This window comes from Sebastes umbrosus, chromosome 10, assembly GCF_015220745.1.
Source record: "Sebastes umbrosus isolate fSebUmb1 chromosome 10, fSebUmb1.pri, whole genome shotgun sequence".
Taxonomy (NCBI): domain Eukaryota; kingdom Metazoa; phylum Chordata; class Actinopteri; order Perciformes; family Sebastidae; genus Sebastes; species Sebastes umbrosus.
In genome coordinates, this window is record NC_051278.1 from 26,554,292 (window position 1) to 26,576,984 (window position 22,693).

The 22,693-nt window shown below is 43.6% G+C and overlaps 1 protein-coding gene across 2 annotated transcripts in view; it reads right to left on the bottom strand.

Moving 5' to 3' along the window:
• zgc:171482 (zinc finger protein) overlaps positions 1 to 22,693 on the bottom strand; it is a 60,537-nt gene that overhangs the window by 19,389 nt on the left and 18,455 nt on the right. For both annotated transcript variants that reach the window (XM_037782749.1, XM_037782748.1), the window contains 3 exons: positions 19,010 to 19,102; positions 9,554 to 9,731; positions 6,155 to 6,412 (listed from right to left, as the gene is read on the bottom strand). In XM_037782749.1, the coding sequence (XP_037638677.1) occupies positions 6,155 to 6,412; positions 9,554 to 9,731; positions 19,010 to 19,102 (529 nt within the window). The remainder of the gene's footprint in view (positions 1 to 6,154; positions 6,413 to 9,553; positions 9,732 to 19,009; positions 19,103 to 22,693) is intronic.

Below are 22,693 nucleotides of genomic sequence, written 5' to 3' on the forward strand. Positions count from 1 at the left end.
TCTCATCTTAACCAATTAATCATTCCTCAAAGTAGACTATAGAATGTATTGAGGCTGGGTATTGTTTCAATATGCTTGATGTGTTGATCAGTACCAATCGGATACCTGAGTTTTGGGACTGATATCAAAACCGTCCAATAAAACTTTTCAATACCTTAGTTTGGGAAATATAAACATGCTTTAACCCCTTTTCATTGAACTAAATGCCATACTGCTTATGTCATCATTGTGAAAGCAAGTAAATAATTGACAGATTGATAGACATACAGTATGAAAGATGATATGGTTTGCAAACAGTTGCTTATTTACACATGTAGTTCACACAATGTAACTGATGATGATGATGATGGTGATAAGTGTATGTCCAATATCCGCTCTCCACCAACTCCTGAGGGAAATATTGAATTCTTCAGCTGTTAAATGCTCCAATTTGTTCAGCAGCTTGTTGCTGTCTGTCTGCCAATTCATAGGTTTCAGTCACGTGACTGGTGCAGAGCCTGGAAGGCAAAACACTGTTCCAACTTTGCAGCCAATACTGGGAACTCCATAGAGATACTGCAAAAGCCTGTCAAATCATTTTTACAACCCACGAGTGTTTAGATCACCTCTCAAATGAGGAAAAACAAAGATATATATAAAAACCTTAAGTCGTAGGCATGTGTGACTTGTATACAGTACCTGCTCATTTAAGTGGAAGTAGACAACTTTTCACCTCCGAATCCTTGATCATAGCAGAATGTCATAACTTTCACCACTGCTCATTTTAGAGAGGCCGCCGCAAGAAAACGTGTTCTTTGTTTATGTAATGTGCGTTTAGATTAGTTTCCTATAAGCTCCGCTTTCACTATGCAATTCTGTCTGCCACTGGACACGATCCTGGGAAAATGAATTCTTGCTAGCTCGCTAGCGTGCTAGCTATGATCCATTGTCTGTTTGATAATCTAAATAAAGAAGACGTTTTCTTGCGGCGGCCTTTCTAAAATGAGCAGTGATGAAAGTTACTATATTCTGTTATAATCAAGGAGTCGATAACCAAACAGCGTTAGCTAGTGTAGCTAGCTAGTACCGGAGCTGTACGTTGGCGATGTTTAGCTACATAACGTTATATCTTGTGGAGACTCCATCCCTTATACTGCTGCCAAGATGAAAGTGTAACATTACAGTTATCAGTTCTTTTGATCTGGATGGGTCACTAATGCTTTTGTTTGAGAGGCCAAAGACAATAAATTAATTTTGGTTACTGCAGTCAAGCTAGCTGTCACTCGCATCACCGTGGTTAAACCAGCCGCCGCTAAAGTTGGAGACAGACACAGGCAGAGCAGACGTAGTAACGTAGTTCGCGACGCAATATCTGGAAAATGATGTAAATGAAATGAGCTAGTTTGACCATTGAAATGGGAGAGACAGTTAACTTGGTCGTAGTCATTGGTTGCATGGGCGTTCAGTTTCAGTCAGTGTAGTCCGCTAGTGTGCCTCTCGCCAAGGACGGCAGCATATCTAACTTAATTGCACAAATCCACATTCCTCCCCTCTGGGTTTTCATTCTGCACAACCCAGGCTTGTCCTCTCTTCAGTTCGTGGATCAAATTGAACAACAACTATTTAATAATTTGGCTAACAGTGTTGTAAAAGCTGAGCTGTCATTAGCGGACGGTGGAGTGCAGCTTTGTTTTTCCCTCCAGGTGGACGTTCCCATAGGGCCATGACGTCAAAATTTAGTGTGTTCAGCAGAGCTTTTTTGCTGAAAACAGCTGCATCTGGAAACAACACTGATGAGAGCTGTGAGAGTCAATCAAAACACTGAAGTTACTAAGTTAACGCTAAAATGCTCCGTAGAGCCTAGAGGAACCGCAGAGTCGGGTGATAATTCTCTGTAGTTTTTTCACTACAAGTCACCCTCCTCGCTCGTAGTCATTTGAACCATCGTTGACATAAAGATATTGGTTAGTGCAGCTTTAAATAAGACCTTTGTCTAAAGTTAGGAATTTTTAACGTCAATCAGGAAATATCTGATCAAAGAATAAGTAAACAAGCCTAAGAATGAAATGCCAATTTTCAATACTTGACACTTTTCAATACTTGATGTTAATGACACATTTCGGTTGATACTCAAAAACTATTGAGCTTCGATACCCAGACCTAGTTCAGATGTAGGATCTACAATGCCTACAGCATATCTTGTTTATGTGTGCATGTATATAAGCTTGATTTGCCTGTGCGACTGTGTCACGGCGAGTGTTGTCTCATGGGAGTGGAGGTCAACTCTGTCTCCCAACTCAGGCACAGTCATCAATTACACACAATTTTCTCTGCTTTGGTACTTTACCCTCTCTCGGGCCCTCACGCATACACACATACGCAAACACACACACACACACACACACACACACACACACACACACATACACACATACATACACACTCCAGTCCTAGACGCTTATCTCACTGCTTCTAATTATCTACTGAGTCTCCAGAGAGAGGAGACAATGCGCCGCATCTGTCTTGAGGGGTTTCTACCCCTGTCGTGATTTATGTAAAAACACAGCCGTGTCAGCCGGGCTCCATCCCACGTCAGTAGCCACCCCCACCGCAAGTCCCTCGTCCACCTACGTAATCCATCTCCAAGGGTTTTGTCTGGCACCTAACCGTGGAAAATAACGACAGCCTCCCCTGTGCCCTGTCCGCGCAATTACACCAGAAAAAATCCAAGAGTAAAAAACGGTGTTGATATAAATGTCATGGGGATTTTGTGAAATGTATCGGTCGTGAGAGTGTGAAAGCGGGGGGCAGCAAATAGGGGGAGAGACAAAGAGAGAATATGCAAGTACAAGTAAAGGTCAGTATCATCAATAGGACACAACCAGACAATACAGCGAGGCAGGCTCTCCAGCCATGGTTCGGAGAGAGAAAGAGAGAGGAAATATTGGTGTGTAAATAATTCACCTGTGCCTCGTGGGGAGCTAATGAGGATGACAGATGAGACATGACGAGAGATCGGAGCCCCTAGTGGTGTACACACACACATTTACACACAAAACCACCACAGAAACAACAGGCACGGACACAAGACAGAGTACAGCAGCACGAAGGGGGTAGGAAAAGAATAAACAGAGTGTAAAGAGAAAACGGTTCCACAACGGGAAAAGGAGGACAAAAGGACAGAGATGAAACTTGGCTGAGACAGAATTCCTCATTTCTCCCCCCCCCCTCTCTCTCTCTTAGCTCAGCTGCCACCTCGCCTTCGACCCTCCCTCTGAGATTACACCTGGCACACCTGTGACTTCACACCTGAAGTGGTGACAAAAGCCAATCAGATGTGAGAATCTTTCACCAATGGAATTGTGCCTTGCTGAAGAAGAACAAACGACTGCTGACAACAGAGCCGTATTAGGATGAGCAAAGTGTTTCAGACTCAAGGCACCAGAACAAACACTTGATTGATGGCACATATAATAGATCACGTCAGCGGCGAGCTCAATCAGAAATCTTAAACCAGTTCATTGCCCTTGAAAAGAAGACGGGTAATAGATTTTGCAGTAGAGCATCGCTGAGTGCAAGTATCTTTGATCAAACAAAAGGAAAGTCTGACTTTTATGTCTGCTATATAGTTACAATTGTAAATGTCGTCTGTAGTTACGTATATGCTGAGATTTGGAGTCAAAACCTCCAAAAAAACAGCTGAGGTTGTGGGATGTGGGTCACAGTGTGTGGATGGAGAACGATATCCAACATGACACCACTTAAAGCCTCTAAGCCAGTGTAGGCGGCAACATGACTCATGCTTTTAATATGATTGGCTTCTTGAGATGATGGTTTGTGTCATGGCACCTGGAGCACAAAGTGAACGGCGTGGCTTCGGCTCACGGAGGACTTGAATTCTCTATGCGTGCGGTACGAGTGCGTCAAATTTGAATGCGTGTGCAGCGGAGGTGTAGTGTGGCACTAATGCTGCATGTTGGGCTGCGTGTCGCAGTGGGATGATGTTAGACGATCTCACTCATAGGAACCAGAAAAGGAAAAAGCACTTTCTGCGCCAAAGACTATTAATAATTTCATTAGAATACCCTTCTGGCATAAATGTGTGTATGAGCATGTGAATCAGTGGCCTCTTGCTGCTACATTTGTGCGTGGAAGTGTTTGTGTGGGAGAGGGGAGGAATAAAGGGGGAGAGGAAGACATGAAATAGTAATTAAAACCCAGGACTTGCTATGATAACTGTAACTTGTTCTCAGTTTAACCAATTAATAATGTACATTAAGAAATAATTTTGGTTTACTTAAGTTCCTGATTGTAACATGCTATGTGGGACTTATGTTCAAACTTCAGCAGAAATATCAGTGTGTTGTTATTTAGCTGCCTGAGCGTTTGCACTGTGTAGCGTATTTTCTGTATGCAGTATATACAGCATGCCAACAGAGGTCCCATTACTTTTTTTTGACAGTCTAACACATGGCAATGCTAGTACTACGAAGTGTGAAAGCTGTTCTGTAATATGAGGCGGGCTGTGAACCCAGACAACCGACATGGAAAGGTTAGACTGTGGCAAACAGATGATGTGTCAACGTTTCAGTTGGGCTGAGATACACTGGTAATTAGGGAGAGACAACTATTAGCTTGTGATGATGGATGAGCTCTTTAATTTGATCTGCTTAGGGTCCAACCCATAAGATTATTTACACAGTTAATGTCTTTTAAAGAGTACTTTAATGATTTAGTATTATATTTCCATTAAGTTGGGGATTAGTGCTGGGTGCCGGTACTCAATACCTTTGAGGTGTCAACCGAAACAACCCAGTACCAAGTAGTATTGAAACTTCTCCAGTCAAACGATACCTGCCATTGATCCTTTTTGTGCCCAGATCTAGAAAAAGATGACTGCTTTGCTTGCAGCCAAGCATTGGCTGCAAGCAAAGCAAAGCAATCTCCTTCCGTTTATTGTGACATTTGATTGGCCCACTATTACAGCAGCTGTATGGGTCATACAGCCCGAATTGCCTGCCAGCACTTGGCTCTGAACACGGAGATCTCTGAGCCGACAGCTAGCAGCTAACATTGCTCAAGAGCGCTGACAGAGCTAACACTTAACATGAAGGGGGGGGACTGGAGGGTGGCCATTAAGGTTGTCCTGCAACTGTGGGTTGGGTGACGACATTATTAGCTAGCCAGTGTGACACACGCAGCTTCCATTTACATGATGGGAATCGAATGAAGTACTCTATTGGTATCGGTATCACTTTAAGGGTACTGGTATTGGCACTGGCATCGTCATTTTTTAAACAATACCCAGCCCTATTAGGGACTAAAAAATCAATGTTCAGAGTTGATTCAGCAGACGCCGAGATATGCTGATTTATAGTCCTTAGTGTCCCTAATAAGGGTCAAGCCCCAGAAATGCTGTTTCCTACAGGTACAATAATGCAACTCAATAGCGTCTTCTCGTTGGATCCACACCTGTTAATCGTCCATGTGTTTCAAACTACATGCCCCAGTTTGTTACGTAGGCTTTCTAATAAAAATCTATAGCCTCCAAACCCAAGCCAATATATCTGGATAATGTCGTTAAAGCTCCTTCAGAGCCACAAATAACATTATACAACTGTTTCCACACAGACAGACTTTGACATATAAAACTGGAGTCCCTCTTTAATTCAGGAAAGTTCACATTATGACGACCCTCCCACAAAACTATAAAACTTTACAATTCTGCATCTAAATTTAAAGAAGGTATTCCAGCCATCTGTGGGTTATAAAGCCTTTACTACAATGGGACAGTAGAGGGGGTTGATCCAAGAGAGAAGCTCTGGACTGATTTAATGGAAACACATTTGGTTCAAGGACACAGGAGAAAGGCAGTAGGTCACATAGAGCCCTTGTTTTTATCCAAATGTCTGGTGACTGTGATTGAGCCGATCGTTACATTAACGGGGTGATGGTGCTAATTTTACCCGTGAATAACTGGTGTGGTTTACCTCAGTATAATATCTGTGAAATGTACACCACATTGAAAGGCATAGGAACATTTCAGAAGTCCACCCTCACTGCCACAGATCTTGAATGTGATCTCCCCCTTATCGTCTTTCATCGTACAAAGTCGTAACACCCCATGCTGCCCTTCACTTGTCGCTTGTGTCGGGCGCGGGGCCAAGTGGCTGACCTGTGCTCTCCGTGGCATCCAGACTGCCCGCTAGCTGCTCCAGGAGGCGTGCTCTGGCTGCGTTCCTGCGGTGTTTCTTGCCCTCGTAATGCTGCTGGGCCATCAGCGGGTTGTTGAACCAGGCTCCGCACAGGCAGCAGTACTTCCCGGCCTCTCTTCCGCCGTTCCCGCCGACCACCGCCAAAGGCCAAGCCAGGTCAGGGGGAGGAGGGGGGCACGCGGCGGGGTCTGTGGGCAGCGGGGTGGAAGGGGAGGAATCTGGGGGAAGAATTGAACAGATAGGAGGTAGAGATGGGGGGTGAGGGATTGCAGAGGGAGGATGGGGGGGAAAAGAAGGAAGAGATTTGGGAATCATATTAACATAAAATCAAATGCAGATGGAGTTTTAAGGCGAAAATGACATAAATGGAAAATAGTGTCATGACATTACATTAACATGAAAATGTTAATGCATTCAAATTCGCACAGATGCACACACTGTCTTTCTCACAGACACAGATGAAACACACATCGTACATTTGAAAGCTCTAGGTTTAGATCACACTGATTGAGACTGAAAGCAAAGAGCAATAGATTGCTTCGGGCCACATCTGTGGAACATAGACGACGGTCGGGAGGGAGCCATCAGCACCCCAGGGACCAGTCTGCAAGGGCTTTCTACTGAGCGTCTGAATCTTACAGCTTCATCTTTTTGTTTTAACCTACATCCTCCTCTCCTCTCCGCTCCTACATCCTCTCCTCTCCTCTCCTCTCTTCTCCTCTCCTCTCCTCTCTCCTCTCCTCCCTGTTGGGGGATGAAAAAAAAAAGGCAGACTTCCAGGTGACCTGCTACTCGTGACACGACACTGGTTACCATGGTGATTGCCCATTAATAGCCAACAGGCACTGACTTGTCCACAGGACGCGGTTGTGGCTCACGCAGCGAAGACTGCGAATGTGCGTGCGGCTGCACACGTGCGTCTGCGTGTGCATGTGGGTGTTTGGGTGGCGGATTGAATGTATAATCCACGCTTGAGCAAATGTGTGAAGGCTTGTATGTATGTGTGTGTGTGCATGAATGAAGCTCCAGAATAGGCAGCTTGTGTGTGTATAAGGTACAGTACGTGTACCAAAGACATCATCCCTGCTCAAACTGTTTATTTGATCACAGTGAGGGGGTGTTAGGTCCACAGCCAAATTGTGTGAGAAAGCTCATAATGCCAGATGGCTCGTCCAAATGTGCCGATTCGCCATGTACAATGTGTCAATGACTCTAGAGTTCTAGCGACTGTGACTACACAGCCACAATACAGCATGTTTCAACATTTTATATCATGGATAAAAGCCCGCTCACACATGCTTTTAAGCCCGAATGAGTCATACCACTTCTTTCACAACAACCATCAGCTCACTGCTAACAAATGAAGAGTATGCGTGAAGTGTTGACCTGCGAGGTCAGTGAGTGTGAGGTGTGTTAGCTTATGTATAATTTTTTTTTTGTGTGTGCGGCGCCTGTGTTGACTTGACTCTAGCCCTGCACGCTGATTGGTTGCTCATACCTTGATGTGTCTTCGGGCTCTGTTCACATAGTTACTGTATCTATGGCTGTGTCTCCGCTCATCTCACCAACCACACCCACTCACATTCCCTTCGCTTGTGTTCGCCGCCGCACCATCATCTCGCTTACAACCCTGTAACTCTTTCACTGTCGTTTTTCTGCTATTAATCTCAAAGACGAGGCCGTCCTAAATTCTCTGGTGCAGCCTTCCTGTGTGCTTGTGTGTGCCCGTGCATGAGTGAAGCTCCTGAGCTGTGACAGCTCTGTGGTACAGCACACGTGCTGAGCGGCAGCAACAGGGAGAGAGATCCTCGGGTGTATTTTCCCTCTCCATCCCTCCATGTTTTCCCACCCTTTCGTTTCCCATGACTGTGATCTCTGCACACTGGAGCAGAAGTAAGTGTTTTTCATGGAGTGGGGCACAGAGAGTGTGCGTGATAGTGTGTGTGTGTGTGTGTGTGTGTACAGGAGGAGGAGGAGGTGGTTTGGAGTGTGTGGTGTGATGTGTGAAAGGAGGGGGAACTCAGGTACAGTCTCTGCTCTCCACCTCTCAAGGGCTTCTCCAACACACATGGCCCTTGCTTTCCCGCTCCTCACTGTGGTTTGTGTTTGAGTATGTTTCTGTATGTATGTTAGCGTCCATGTGTCCTTAGATGTATGTGAATATCTAGCATGAATCTGCATGCATCAGTCATCTTGCATGTGTGCGTTTCTATGTGCACAAGCCTGTCAACTTGGCTGTGCGTCTCGTGTAGGAGCGCTCATCTCAGAGCGATCATGAAGGCTCCTTTTGACTTTAATCTCTCCTGAAATCCTCTTCATCTCTCCCAGGTCACTCTTCCTCTCTTTTCTTGCTCTCGTTCTCTTGTTTCTTTTCCTCCAGGTTCCACTGTCACAAAAACCCACGGAAACTCCACGGCATCGGCTGCGCAGAAGTGACACTTTTCCAAAAAAGTAGGCCAAAGTTTAGCAAAAGTCACTCAGGGGCTAGATTATAACACTCACATTTTGTAGCGATTGCGTGCATATAGCTGTGAGAATTTTCACTTTGAATCCAATTTGAATCACATTATGTAAAGCTCCCCTGGAGACGACTCACCAGCGCTGACACTTTAAAAAAAAAAAAAGCTAATCTTAAACAATCATGAGCAAAAATATTAATTTGCGGATGCCTCGATTTGTTAAGGGGATTTTTTTTTACTAATTGTAAGACCTTTATAAATGAAAGGCTGCCTGTGCGCTTCACCTTCAAAGTTTTACTTGTTTGGCCTCTGGCACGTTAGCAGACATTTCCCTCTGATATCCAGGCTAGACGTTTTGACTGAAGCATGACTAATGCTTTCCGAATCCACTTCCGATAAAAATATACGCTTTGAACTAAAAATGATTCGCAGTCCAGCGACACATGTTGTAAATACTAGATGTCTGGATTACACGGACATGTGCGAGCAGAGGTGAGGGTGTGTTTTCCGACCAAGTTATTTGCCTTGGTCTTGAGGGAGGACAGGCGCTGTGTGCAAACACCATGATTGGAATCCAATAGAGGTATTGATCAGCTAGGACTGAAAGGCTTGATCGATCAGCAAAGCACCAGTTTATATTTGGATGTTTTAAAGATTAGATGTGTCAAGTTTCACTTTCATGTTTGACTTGAAGACAGACAGACAAAGACTAACTGGCACTGATAGTCTATTCTCTTTGTTTTCCCAAAACTCAACTGGCACTCAGTCACTCCTTCAAGTTCTTTTGCTGCTGTATACCTGCTGTGATCAAGATGAAAGCATTGCAGCTCTAGATGTAGTACTGTTAGAGTGAGTTTGATCTTGTTGCTACGAGCGAGACAGGTAGGAGGTGAGAGATACCTGTGTTTGTAGGGCTGGTCATGGCTGTGGGTAGGCTGGGTGGCTCCCCCAGCACCAGGCGGACTCTCTTGGCATGGGTTTTGCCCTGGTAGTGTGACTGGGCCACAATGGCGGAGGTGAAGAACATATTACACAAGGTACAGCACTTGTTCCTGTCCACCTCAGTCTCTGCACAGTCCTGCAGGAGGAGAGGAGGGGGAGATGGTAAACGAGAGTGGTGGAGAGGGAGAGGTGTTATGAGACAAAAATGGACCACGGGTGAGGAAAGGGTGGTGGAGGAGAAAGGCATGATGTGAAAAGAGAGGCAGAGAGAGGTGAAGGTGAGAAAAGGAGGGAAGATGAGAAATGGAAAGTTGTACACTCTGCACTGACCTCGTGGGCTTTGTCTGTTTCTCACACACACACACGCACAAACACACACACACACACACACACACACGCGCAAAAGCAAAGAGAAGGCTGATCAAATATTCATCTGTCTCTCTGGGCTGAGACTGTGGCTTGGCCCTTTCACCGCTGCTGGTTCATTACTAATGATGAGGGGGAGTTGCTCCCCGTGGGAGGGAGGGAACACAAACAAAAAGACCAACCGCCTGATTGACACAAATGTACAAACACAAATACCCATGCAAATACGCAAGAACACACACAAACACACACGCACATGAAATCAAGCAATATTCCTCCTTCTCTCTAGATTCTCTTTGTTTGTTTTTGCCCATCGTTATAGAAACACTAACTAAACTCAAGGAAAAACTAAAATATACTGTAGGCTGCATGTCAGGAATAATGACACCAATCCAGTCATTTTTTTTTTAAATCATCCGAAATTACCAGTAATGATTGATGGAATCATGGCACTTGCCTAAAAAAACCTTGTCCTTAACAGGCACACATGTTTAATAACTCAGAAAATCTGAGAAATAACCCTACAGAAGCTCTTGAATGTGAAAAACTACAACACAAAACTACTAACAAAAACTGCGTTGAACGAAACGGAGCAGGGGAATATCAAAGATCTGCTTGAAGAGTGAGACCCTCTTTACACCTGGCATTAAAATGTGTTTTGGGTGATCGGATAGTGCTTAACCACATGAAAGTTCAGGTGTAAATGCACCCAAAATGCATTGAGGACTGATTGTGATCCAAGCGGCCAAACCACCTCCGGAGGTGTTCAGGGACACATTGTGACCACATTGAACACCAGCGTAAATGCAGTTGCGTTTTCAATCCACATACAATAATTATGTGGACGAAAGTGCGTAATGCTAGTGTTGTCCCGATCGCCATTTTTTAGGCTCTGGAGCTTCGGTAGTAATCAACAGCGAATATTCAAAGCTTCCGCCGGGCTCAACCTGCAGTGCACTCATCCAGTCACTGCACCGCCGTGACCATAGAGATCATCGCTTTGTCTGTGCTCAGCGTCTCCTCTTCGTCTCCTCCTCTCTGTGTGCGAGTGTAGACATACTGGCCCTCTTCCCCAGTGCCGTTTTGAGGCTAATGTGTTCGCACATTACGCACCACCTCTCTGGCAGAGCCCAGCAGCAGTCCTGTGCGTAATGCAGCCTTCCTCTCAGCCCTTTCAGACAGAGCGATCGGATCTCAATCGGATCTCAATCGGATCTCAATCGGATCTCAATCGGATCATTTCATTTCATGGTTTATTTGATAGGGACATATGCAATGTACATAGACAACTTAAAAACGTCTATCTGATGCAATTATGCTTATAGCGGATGCTAATTTGCAACACCTGTCCCCAGAAGGGCTTTTTGTGAAAATAAGAGATTGAAACAGAACTGAGAACAGGAAAAATAAATAAATACAATAAAGCACACATTTCAAAATTAGACACGAGTACAGGTTTGTCGCTGAATTAAACAGGATTTGGTTGCTCTCTTAAAAGTGGTAAAGTTTGCAGCAAATTTCAAGTGATCAGGTTACGAGTTCCCAAGACTTCGCTCCTTTCACAGAAAAAGCTGTCTGGGGCAAAAGCTGTTTTGTAGAATGGAACTTCACAATTGCCACTTGAAGCTGCTCTGGTGGATCTACTACAGCCCTATAGTCTCATGATGTATTTGCAGAGAGGCAGAGGAGCAAGTCCGTTCAAACATTTAAACAAAAGCTTTACATAATGGTAATCAATAAAGTTCGCAAAACTTAACATCTTGTATTTACTCAAAATGCGGCAATGATGGAACCTTATTTTACTTTTTGTCCAAGATTTTCAGAGCCCTGTTGTAAAGACACACTATGGATTTTTACTACAGACAGGTTGGCCTGGGACCAGGCAGCCAAACCATAGGACAGATGTGAGAAAATCATTGAATATCAATGTGGACACTGGGGAGACATATTAACACCAAGTGTAAATGTCAGCATGTTAATCATATACTGTATAGATACAATCTGGATACGATATGCCTTGTAATGCAAGGTGTAAAGGGGGTCATATAGACACTATAAGTGTGTGTCCACATATTTTGGTGTTTTTCATGGTTTGGGCTAAGCTCCTTGTAGTTCCAGTTAAAGGAAATCAAAATGCTATACAATAAAAACAGCATACAATAATACATAGTTGTGTGTTTTCAACTTTGTGGCAACAGTTTGAGGAAGGCTCTTTCCTGGTTCCATGCATAAAGCAAGCTTTTTAGAAAAACATCCTTTTTCTCAGTTTGTAGAGAAAGAACTTGCACAAAGACCTGACCTCAACCCCATCCAACACCTTTGGGATGCATCAGGTCAGACTGTGAGCCAGACCTTACTGTATCATCCAACATCAGCCCCTGACCTCACTAATGCTCTTGCGGCTGAACTGAAGTAAATCCATGCAGCCAGGCTCCAAAATCTTGTGGGCAGCCTTGCCAGAGGAACAGCATATTAATATCCATGGTGTTGGAATGAGATCTTGTTGTAAACAATCACATATGGGTGTGATGTTCGGCAGCCCACACACTTAAATATGTGAATTAAAACAGGGACGGCTTAAAGTAAAAAAAAAATAAAAAATCCTGTATGTCTTCAAAGTGAAGCAATATTTCACGCTCTCAGTGCAATCTTTTAAGTTCTACACTTTCTTATTTCATCTCGCTGCTCATATTGAACCTCCACCCTCTCACTGTCTGTTCATCCAGGCTTTATTTCTCTTTAAGTCTGTCTGCCTCTTCTGAACTCTCTCTCTATGTGTTTGTTTCTTTCTTTCTTTTCACACCAGCGCTCTCTCTAGTCCAGGTGTCAAGTCGAGTCGACGGAGAGAAACCTCAGTCTCGGCGAGATAGAGGACAATAATAGAAAAGTGTCTGGGACACCATATCTAAGTGTGTGGGTGTGTGAATGTGTGTGTGTGTGTGTGTGTGTGTCTCGTGTCAGCCCTGGTTAGCATCACGGACAGTGGATGTGAGAGTTAAGGACACCTTTACCTCCGAGGCCTAGCTTTGTCCCTCAGCTGTCCCATCTCTCTCTTTCTCTTTTCTTCTCTCTATTTTTTTTCTCTCTCGCTCTGTTCTTCTCTAGCTTTTTGTCTTTTTGCCTCGCCTTCACTCAGCCTTTTTCTCTCTCTCTCTCTCTCCCTCCCTGCATCCTCCCTCCCCCTCTGGGCACCAGTCTCAGTGACTCTCTCTGTGTTGTGGGATGAAATATTTATCTGTATTGGCAGGCCCTCGCCACCCCCTCTCCTCCTCCTCCTCCACCGCCTCGCCTCTTCTCCTCCCCCGTGTCTGTCCCCGCTGTGATCATGTTAAAGACTTGCTCTGAACTGTCCCGTACCCCACCTCCTCCATTTCCACCAGCAACTCAATTCACTTCTCCTTCTCAGTTGGTACAAATTAATTTCGTTGTGCTTTATTAGCGCGTGAAGCATTGTCTCATGTTGCCAAAGGAAGAGAAAGTAGAGGCACATTTGTTTGGGTGTGTGAGTGTGTTTGTATATAAAGTACTAAAAACAGCTTATCTATATTTATTTCATGATTGTCTCATGGCATGGGAGAAATGGTTAGCGCTAGGGCTGGGACGATACACGACACTTGGGTGCCAATTTGATATGTATTGCGATTTGATATTGCGATTTATTGTGATTATTGATAACTTTTTTAACACTAGACCATGAGAATAAGTTGAATCATACACTTCTAGGGACCTTTACTTTGGAAAATATCTAAATTAATACATTAAAATGTTTGATTTTCAGCATGTACATAGTCAGAAATGTCCTGTAGTCAAATATATCAGTCATTGTCTTTTTTGTCATTTATACTTCTGGTGATTATAATCCATCAATCTTACTTCCATATAAGTATTTTGTCCAGTATATACAGTTCCTTTTGTTAACACCTTATTTTGAAAACCGAACGTAGTCACAAATGTATACTTCCGCTATCTTTGCCAAGTCCGTCGCTAGCTCTCCCGTCAGCTCTGTTCTCTTTATACATCCATGGTCAGCTCCGTTTAAATGCATTTAACATAAATGTCAGTACATGGGTGCTCTACAGTTGTAGCGTCGGCCGATTTGACCACAGAGATGCGAGTGACGGCCGGCTTGACCGCACGCTACCGCAATAGGATAACGTTTCCTGTCCATGATAGAGTTAGCATGCAGCTTTAGCCGTGATGTTTAGCTCTGCTTTTCCTGGCAAAGTGTTTCCATACTTCACTGTATGTGTAGTGTTTACCACTTTGGATTTAATATGTGAGGGTTCAAGTCGTATCCACGCGGACCCTCCGCTGCTTTGTACTTCCTCGTTGCAGCCAGCTGTGGTTTGTTTTGGTTGATGGATACGGAACTGATATGATGTCACGTTACTCAGACTGCAACAATAAAAGCGGTAACTTCCTTTTCCCTCCTCATCGACTCAAATGAAGTTGGATTCCGGCATTAAAAAAATCAATTTCAAAATCGTAAAAAATAAATAAAAATTGCTACACATAGGTGAATCGATTTTTTTCCCACCCCTAGTTAGCGCCCATGAGGACAAGTCTCCTCTCCTGTCCTCTGAAAGAAAGTCCCCCTCCCCCTCACTCCATCCATCCCTCTCACCTACATCTCCCCTGCTTCCTCATTACCATCTCTCCTTGTTCTGTTCCACCTCCTCTCTAATATGTACTTTCTGCTCTTCCTCTTGTCTCTTGCACTATTCATCCTATTGTTCTTTCCCTCCACTCCCCCCCCATCGCCTACTTCGTCCACTTCTTCCCTCCCATGGGCAGCGCTGCTGAGATCTTGTTCTACCCAAATCTTCTTGTACCAGGATGAGGAAAATATACCGTAGTGAGCCAATGTCCCACAACTGAATGCTTTTTTTTGTGGATTTTGACTTTTTTGGACAATGAGGCTGAGATGATTCTCTGTGGCAGCCTGCAGTGGTCTCACCTGTCAAAACACACTGTAAAGTAAAAAGGATCAGTCGACAGAGATGGAACTGAAACACAAAGAAGCATCTCCTTGAAAGAAGGCGGCAATACAAGTCCCGTCGCTCAATGGCAGATGTTACACGAGGGATTTAGTGACAGTGCGGGGAAAGTTTTAAACAAGTATGTGTGGGTGACTGACATATGAATAATTGTCAGCTCATTACAGCTGCCACTCTACTGAACCACTTAAAACAATAAACAGCATCTCTGACTCACTGTTTTCCTCCATCGTCTGTCTCCGCTGGAAGTCATCAACCTTTCCGTTTCTTCATTTTTGATTTCTAGATTCCTGCGTTCACTCATTTCAATATTCATCTTTGTATTTTGCCCCTCGCTGTCTCTACCTGTCGCACCTCGCACATCTGTTGTGACTGATTTGCATGCGACCTAATTGTCGAGAGTGTGCTTCTGTTTGTGCGCGCACACGCTGCATGTATGCCTGTTTATCACAGACAGTGAGCCTGTATCGCAGAATATTTTGTGTTTGGGTGGCTTCATCCTGCTCATGCACCTAACAATAGACTCCTAATTAGCTGTGTTAATCTTCCTCTCCTTCTGTTTTGCTTTCTCTCCGCTCCTCCTTAGTTCTCCCCCTGCTCAGTGTCGAGGCGCTGTGGGAAACATTGCTAAATATACACATGGAGCAGCACAGGGAAACAGACGCTCTCCTTTGGAGTTTGAAGAAGCGTTGAAAGTGTAAATTGAAAGGACCGACAGTGCAAATATAGCATTAGAGGAGAATAAAAGGCGAGAAAAAAAAAGAAGCGTTTTGTTATCTCTTGCCCTTTGCGCAGGTTGAAAACTGCCGGAGAGAGAGAAGGGTGGAGAATAGGGGAGAAAACGGGATAAAGTCCCCTCCCCTTTCATCTGGGAGCACCTTTACGACCTACTTTCTCTATCTTTGTTCTATGACAAACACTTTCACCTACACATAAACAACACAACCCTAAAGGCATGGCATTTTTACACTGGGTAGACGCTGGCATTTCCTTCACTCTGCGGAAAATCCTTTTCTGCTGTTCCCATTGGACTGCACCATGTCCATCAGTACGGGAACAGAGGGGCAAAAACACTAAGATGAAGTGCAGAGGAAAGATTTGCCAAACTTCCCCTGGGAGAAAAATAAGATGAAAGAGATGAAAGAAGTTTATTCCAAATAGTTTGGCGAGAATTTCATCTCTGGAGAAGCGTTCATCTTATATCAGTTTTTCCAGCATTGTCAGATAATCAATGTCACATCTCCGCGTGAAAGGTTATGAACAAATTGCTAGCTGTGGCGCTCACAGTACGGCAGATGACGCGAGTGTGTGCTTGTGCGTGCACACGATCTGTTGGTGTGTATTCAGTGTCCCATATGAGGTGAAAGCCAGGAGGGGCTGAGTCACGTCTTATTCACTTAGGGAGACAGATGGAGGCGCAGGTGTGTATATTTCTACAGTACAGTACGTGTGAGTGTGTTTGTGTAAACCCATGTGCCCTTGACATGCCTGTGTGTCTGCAGTGTGGTGCACGTGCATCACCTTTTTTTACATCTAGTGCACAGCTTGTGTTAAGAAACTGGTTGAGTAAGAAACATAATACGTTCCCATTCCAAGACTTTGAGAGTATGAAATGATTCTGAACAGCTTCGAAAAACCCACTTTCCCCCACAGCTCTCCGTTGTCGGGAGTTCGGGAGGGCTGTGTCCGCCAATTTCTGTAACTTTCCGATGCCGACAATCCAACTTTCACACCCACTTCACACAGCCATTGTCCAGGCGTGCGGCAGTGAGATAGTAAGCAGGTTTGAACTTCTCTCTCAAGCTCTCCTTTTTTTATTCTTTACACAGCAATTTTCATGTGTACAAAAGTGACAACTTTATAAATGCCTTCCAGGAGAGACTGTCTAAATATTTAGCGTTATTCGAACATTTAAGCAATTATCTCTCTCCTCTCTTTGACGACCGGCTTGTCACACCATATGAGTCATACGAGCTAGTTCTTTTTAAGCATAACCTGGCCCTTAATGTTTTACTATTCAGGACTGATCTCATTGCTGTGGATAAAAAAGGGTAATGGCGTTCTATTCCGAGAGCGTTTCTGGCTGATTATGTAAAGAGACTTTGGATAAATATGGATAAAGGAAATGGTGAGAGAATGGAGCCCTGAGGCGCACGCTACATGTGACTGTGCAACACGTTGTCATAACCAACTCATCACATACCGCCGTCCCTTGGCGTCGCTTTATTTTCAGCATCAAAAGCACTGTATTACCCTTGGCGTTACTTTAGGATAAGGCATCAAAACCATTACAGTTAGGTTCAGGAAAGAACTACACAGTTGGGCTTAAAACTACTACGTTTGTACGGTGAAAATGACACTGAACGTTGCGAACACAGGACATGAACGAACAGCTGATTGTAACGTGACGCACGGAACACAAACAGCGGTCTCCTGGATGAAAGCCTTGCTTGCTGGACCTATTCACCCCCCTCCCACCCGCCCAGTGTGTGTCTTTTTCGCTCTTAAAACTACGTCACCACACTCCCGGCGCACTTTCTCGAATCGTTTACTGTTGCCGCAGGTTTACATTGTAATTAATGGAACGCCCGGAGCATTTCATACCAAAGGACGGCCGTGACATCGCCTCACTATTCAACGCCCTGGGAATGTGGACGAGCTCGACTCTGAGGAAAAAAAACCCCATCCATGGACACAAGGAATTTCCGATTAGTAAAACAGAGCAAAGAACATCAATCGATCAACACTCTGCCGCTTGCTTGTTTTTGGTCTGCAATGACGTGACCAAAACAGATGGCTCCTGATATTTGAAACAGTTAAACCGAATGTGTCTTTATGCTTTAGCCTTGCTGGATTTAATTGAGAGTTGGAATCTGAAATAACTTTAATCTGTTTCCCTTTGAAGATGTTTTCTTGCAGCCGCAAACAGTAATTTTCAGGGTTTTAAACTTTGCATTGCTCATTCATCAAGTTGCAACCATTTTTAATTTCTTAGTTTTTATTATGAATGTCCTCTTTTCCTGTCAGTGGAGGACAGAGGGGTCATTGCCGTACAGAGATAATTGGCCCTGCTCTCCGGCTCAGGGTCTTGGCTGTGGCACTACGCTGTTTTTGGAGACGCTCCACCTCTTCCCCTCCTTTCTCCTCCTCCTCTCTCTCTCTCTCTCTCTCTCTCTCTCTCTCTCTCTGGCACAGCTAGATTTGTCAGTTAGTTTGATAAGCTTTATTTTTCCACCAGCTGTGTCCTCAAAGTGTGTACTGTATGTATTCTGTGTGTGTATGTGTATTATGCCATGTGGGACTTGTAGGCTTGCCGGATAAATGGGGCACACAACGTACTATAGTAAAGCTCCCCCTTCACAATAGTCTATTACGTTCACAATCCTTTTTCATAAACACACACAAAGACCCTCTAAATAGCCGTTGCACTTCACGTTCGAAGCCCAACAATTCACCTCGGACGCAAATGCAGCCTCAGCATTCGCCACAATTGCAGAACAGGGCCCTAGAAATATACAGACACAATGGCCCACCTACAACACCCGCAGACAGACAGACAGACACACAAACATTGGTAAAGCACTGGCCTCCCTAGCCATAGCCTGCAATAGTCTGATATAGAGCTGCTTGGTGGCGTCTGCCTCCACTAAATCTTGCCAGAAACACCACAGCTAAGGCATAGCCTCTCTTGAGAGAATTATAGCCCACAACTGCCCAGCAGATCAAACAAATATTCCCATTTGGCTGCAGTGGACAAGCCTGAGTGTGGCCAGGCCCAGGAAAGGATTAGACTGAGGAAAGTCAACTAAGGTCATCTACATACATGAAAACATGCTCCACACAGTTCAGCATGCAAATAGTTGTCTTCAGTTACTTCAGTTTGCGATTACACTATCTAAACAGGTACATCTGTGAGTCATTTAGTTCATGAATGAATCTTAAAAGCTTGAAAGTCTGAATTAAGTTAGAAAATATACATTTGAAGTGAGAAAATCTCAAACAATATGTTATGCAACACAGACACAGAAACACACACTCAGTGGGAGCATACTGGGTTATCTGGCCGCAGTCTCTTGGAAGGTGGTCCTCCGTCTTCAGGGTGAAGCATGTAGAACAGGCGCACCTTGTTGGCATGTTTCTTACTCTGAGAGAAAGACAGAAAGAGAGAGAGAGAGAGAAAGAGTGTCAGTCAGTGAACTGAGTTTTATTTTATCAAGAGAGCCAAGTAGGAAAAACAAAAATCAATAACTGTCACTCCACCTTGACTACTCCCTCCAAGCTTTTATCTCTGTTTCAGCTGATGATGCTAGCAGACATTTTGCCCCCGGCTTGTTGACTAATGGCCTGTGCCAACCTCAGCTTTCTGGGAACCCCTTAATAAGATGTTGGGAAAGCGGAAGTGGTTCGGAGTTACATGTGCCAAAGGAAGTGAGGCAATAATTTGGAAGGTTCAAATTTAGGCATGTAAGAAAATATTGAGTATTGCAATATTATGTTTTATGATACTGTATAGATTCTTAAAAACACTGTATTGATTTTTAATTAATAGTTTATATGCAAAGATTAACTCAGTCAATACTTTATTTTATTTGCAAAGAGATTTGCCTCCTCAGTGTGTGAGCCCTCTCAAAGTAGTGCTGTGATGTTGGATGTTACAGGGACTGTGATACATACAAATGCAGATCTTAATGTTCTGATTGAATAAAAAAGTTAACTTTTTTTACTCAGATTTTATGCATATGGCGGTGTATTCTTTATACCATGACAGGTTTCCAAAAATGTATTTAAAAAATCACAATATATCCCCCCTTGCTTACAGTATTGCAAATATCGCAATATATTGAATCGTAACTAGGGCTGTCAATCGATTAAAATATTTAATCTTGATTAATTGCACAATTGTCCATGATTAGTTGCGATTATTTGCAAATTAATCAAACATTTTTTGTATCTGTTCAAGATGTACTTTAAATGCAGATTTGTCTAGTATTTAATACTCTTATCAACATGGTGGTGGGTATGTCTGTAAAGGGGAGACTCGTGGGTACCCGTAGGACCCATTTTCATTCACATATCTTGAAGTCAGAGGTCAAGAAACCCCTTTGAAAATAGCCATGACAGTATTTTCTTGCCAAAATTTAGCGCATGATTGGAGCGTTATTTAACCTCCTTTGCAACAAGCTAGTATGATATGGCTTGTACCAACGGATTCCTTAGGTTTTCTAGTTTCATAGATGCCAGTCTCTTCACTCTAGATTTAAGACTGAGTCCGTTAAAGAAATTTGTGGCGTTAAAACGAATTTGCATTAACGCGTTACCTTTGACAGCCCTAATCATAGCCCCTGTATCATGATACGAATTGTGTTGCCAAATTCTTGCCAATACACAGCCCTACACAAATTACAGTAAAATTGAAACGATGATATTCAAGTGCCTCTAAAAAACTATTTTTGTGGAATCAACAATTAATAGAATTGTAGATATTAATATATAGACTGAAATGAGTCTGCATCATATTAAAAGCTATGGGTGAGAAGATGGTTCAAGTGCACATCTGTACTGTCGATGTGTGTTCGTGCTGCTAAGTCATTTGTTATTGTTGTATTTTCAACCAACCCGTCTGTGGGTGTTCTTGTCTGCCTCTGTAACTCTGTAATCTGTAATGGGCAGAACTATACAGTAAAGTAGTGTTTCTATGAAAGGACAGTGAGCCGTCCTTGAAGCTGCTAACTTTCACTTTAATGCAGAACATTGAAAATCACTGGCCATACTGCCGGCTAAAGATTAGTGCATGTGTACGTGTTTTAGACAGCTCTTTGTGTACAAGGTTGACACAGCTATCTTGCGCTATACATTATCCTTTTATTGGCAAGCTCTGTGACATTCAGCCTACCATATAACAACTATTATTATCTATGAATTCCACGGCTGGGGCAATTTTCCAGAAGCAAGTGTTTACGCTGTATCTTTACTGCCACACATGCAATCAAATACATATTATTGTACGGCAGAATGCAGGGATACAAGATTGTGCTTAATCAAGGGTGACAAATGTCAAACTTTGGATCAAATGTGTCAAATGTCTTAAGATGGCTTTACCCAGAACAAGAAGTCCCTGTGAGGGAATCACTTTACTGTTTCCACCAATCACATGGATCATGTGATTGGTGGAGTTAAGCTTTGTAGAAGAAAATGTACTTGTAAGTTAAAGTGTATATCATGGCCGAACAGGACACAAAGAAAGCAAATGGGAGACTCTGACAAGACACTGTACTTGCTGCTCCAGCGCTTAGATTGGATCGTCTGCCCTCGGGACATGAAACCCCCGCCCCCCGTCTCTCTCGCTACCTCACATGCCTCCTCACTTGTCAGACTACTTTAATGCATTTTGTCAGTGCTTGTGCGAGTGTGTGTTTGTGTGGCTGAGTGTATCCTTGTGTTTATAGGTGTATAAATAAATGGTCATGGAGTTGATGGCTCTGGGATATGGGCTAAAAGCGGGACCTTGTGTCACCATGGTTACCCTGCACTGACCCTCGATGCACACCCTCCTCTAATGGACTGTGCACGTCTCTCTGTCTCATCTTCCTTGGTTTTTAGTGTCAAATCAAGTTGGAGGAGTCAGACATGCAGGGCAGAGGACAAATAATAATAAAAAAATGTCATCATGAAATGTTGCGTCATCATTGCGTGTTTGTGTAGAATGCACATGCAGAATGTATCTCACTCACACACGATCAGATTCACATCCTTAACACCAAGAACTGCACTATTTCGTTACAGTGGTGTGCATTGACTGTCTATGGGGGTCAGGGGTTCAAATGACGAGTTTGATGCAGCGTTTTTATCTGATCCCTGAACAGTTTGAACATTGAATAATCTAAAGGTGAGAGGATTGATGTGTAAAGGTGAGGCAGCAACATGAGCAAGACTCAAACTTTTGTCTTACTCGTAGTCCATCTATGTGTCAGTCAGTTTATGGATAGTCGTTGCTAGCTAGCTGGAATTACTAACTGTTATTCGTTGTAACTAAACCGCTGAAGTGCACAAGCCATTCTTCTGTTGTTTTTTTGGCAGTTATTGAAGAGCTTCAGGTGCATTACTGTCATAGTCTGAAGTAGAGAAGAACTCCTGAACCCTGGACTCCTCAATAATTCATCCCCCATGATAGTACTCCTTTCTTTAGCCTGTTGTTGTTGTTGTTGCCTCTGCGTCTTACGTAAAACAGTTACCCTGTGTTTGAAATGTGCCTTTCCTTGCCTTCTATCCTTGAATCCTTGAAACTAACACGCAAAAACTCCCTGCCTTCAGATGATTTCTTGCTTTGTCTTCTTGATCTACTGACCTCTACAGAGACTTTTTTTGTAAAGGGCGACACTGAGGAAATGCACTGACTCAGCTTGCCCATTTCCCCGCACAACTCAAGACTGTGTGTTCCTGTCAGACTCGTGTCGAGAGGCAGACAAAGATAACTTTCAATTGAATGTGGTCGGTACACTCAGACAAATGCACAATGTCGTCGTCCTTGCTTAACTCTCTCCCGATAAGGGTCTAGCCCTCATTAGTATGCTTGTTAATCCCAATTGTGTCTTGTAATCAAGGAAAACCTCAATGCAGTGCATGCACGCAAGCGCACGCGCGTATGTGCTCACACACATGCACACACAAATACATCCTGGTTAAATAATGCAGAAGGCTGATTATTGAATGGCCATTCATTAAATTACTCTTAGAG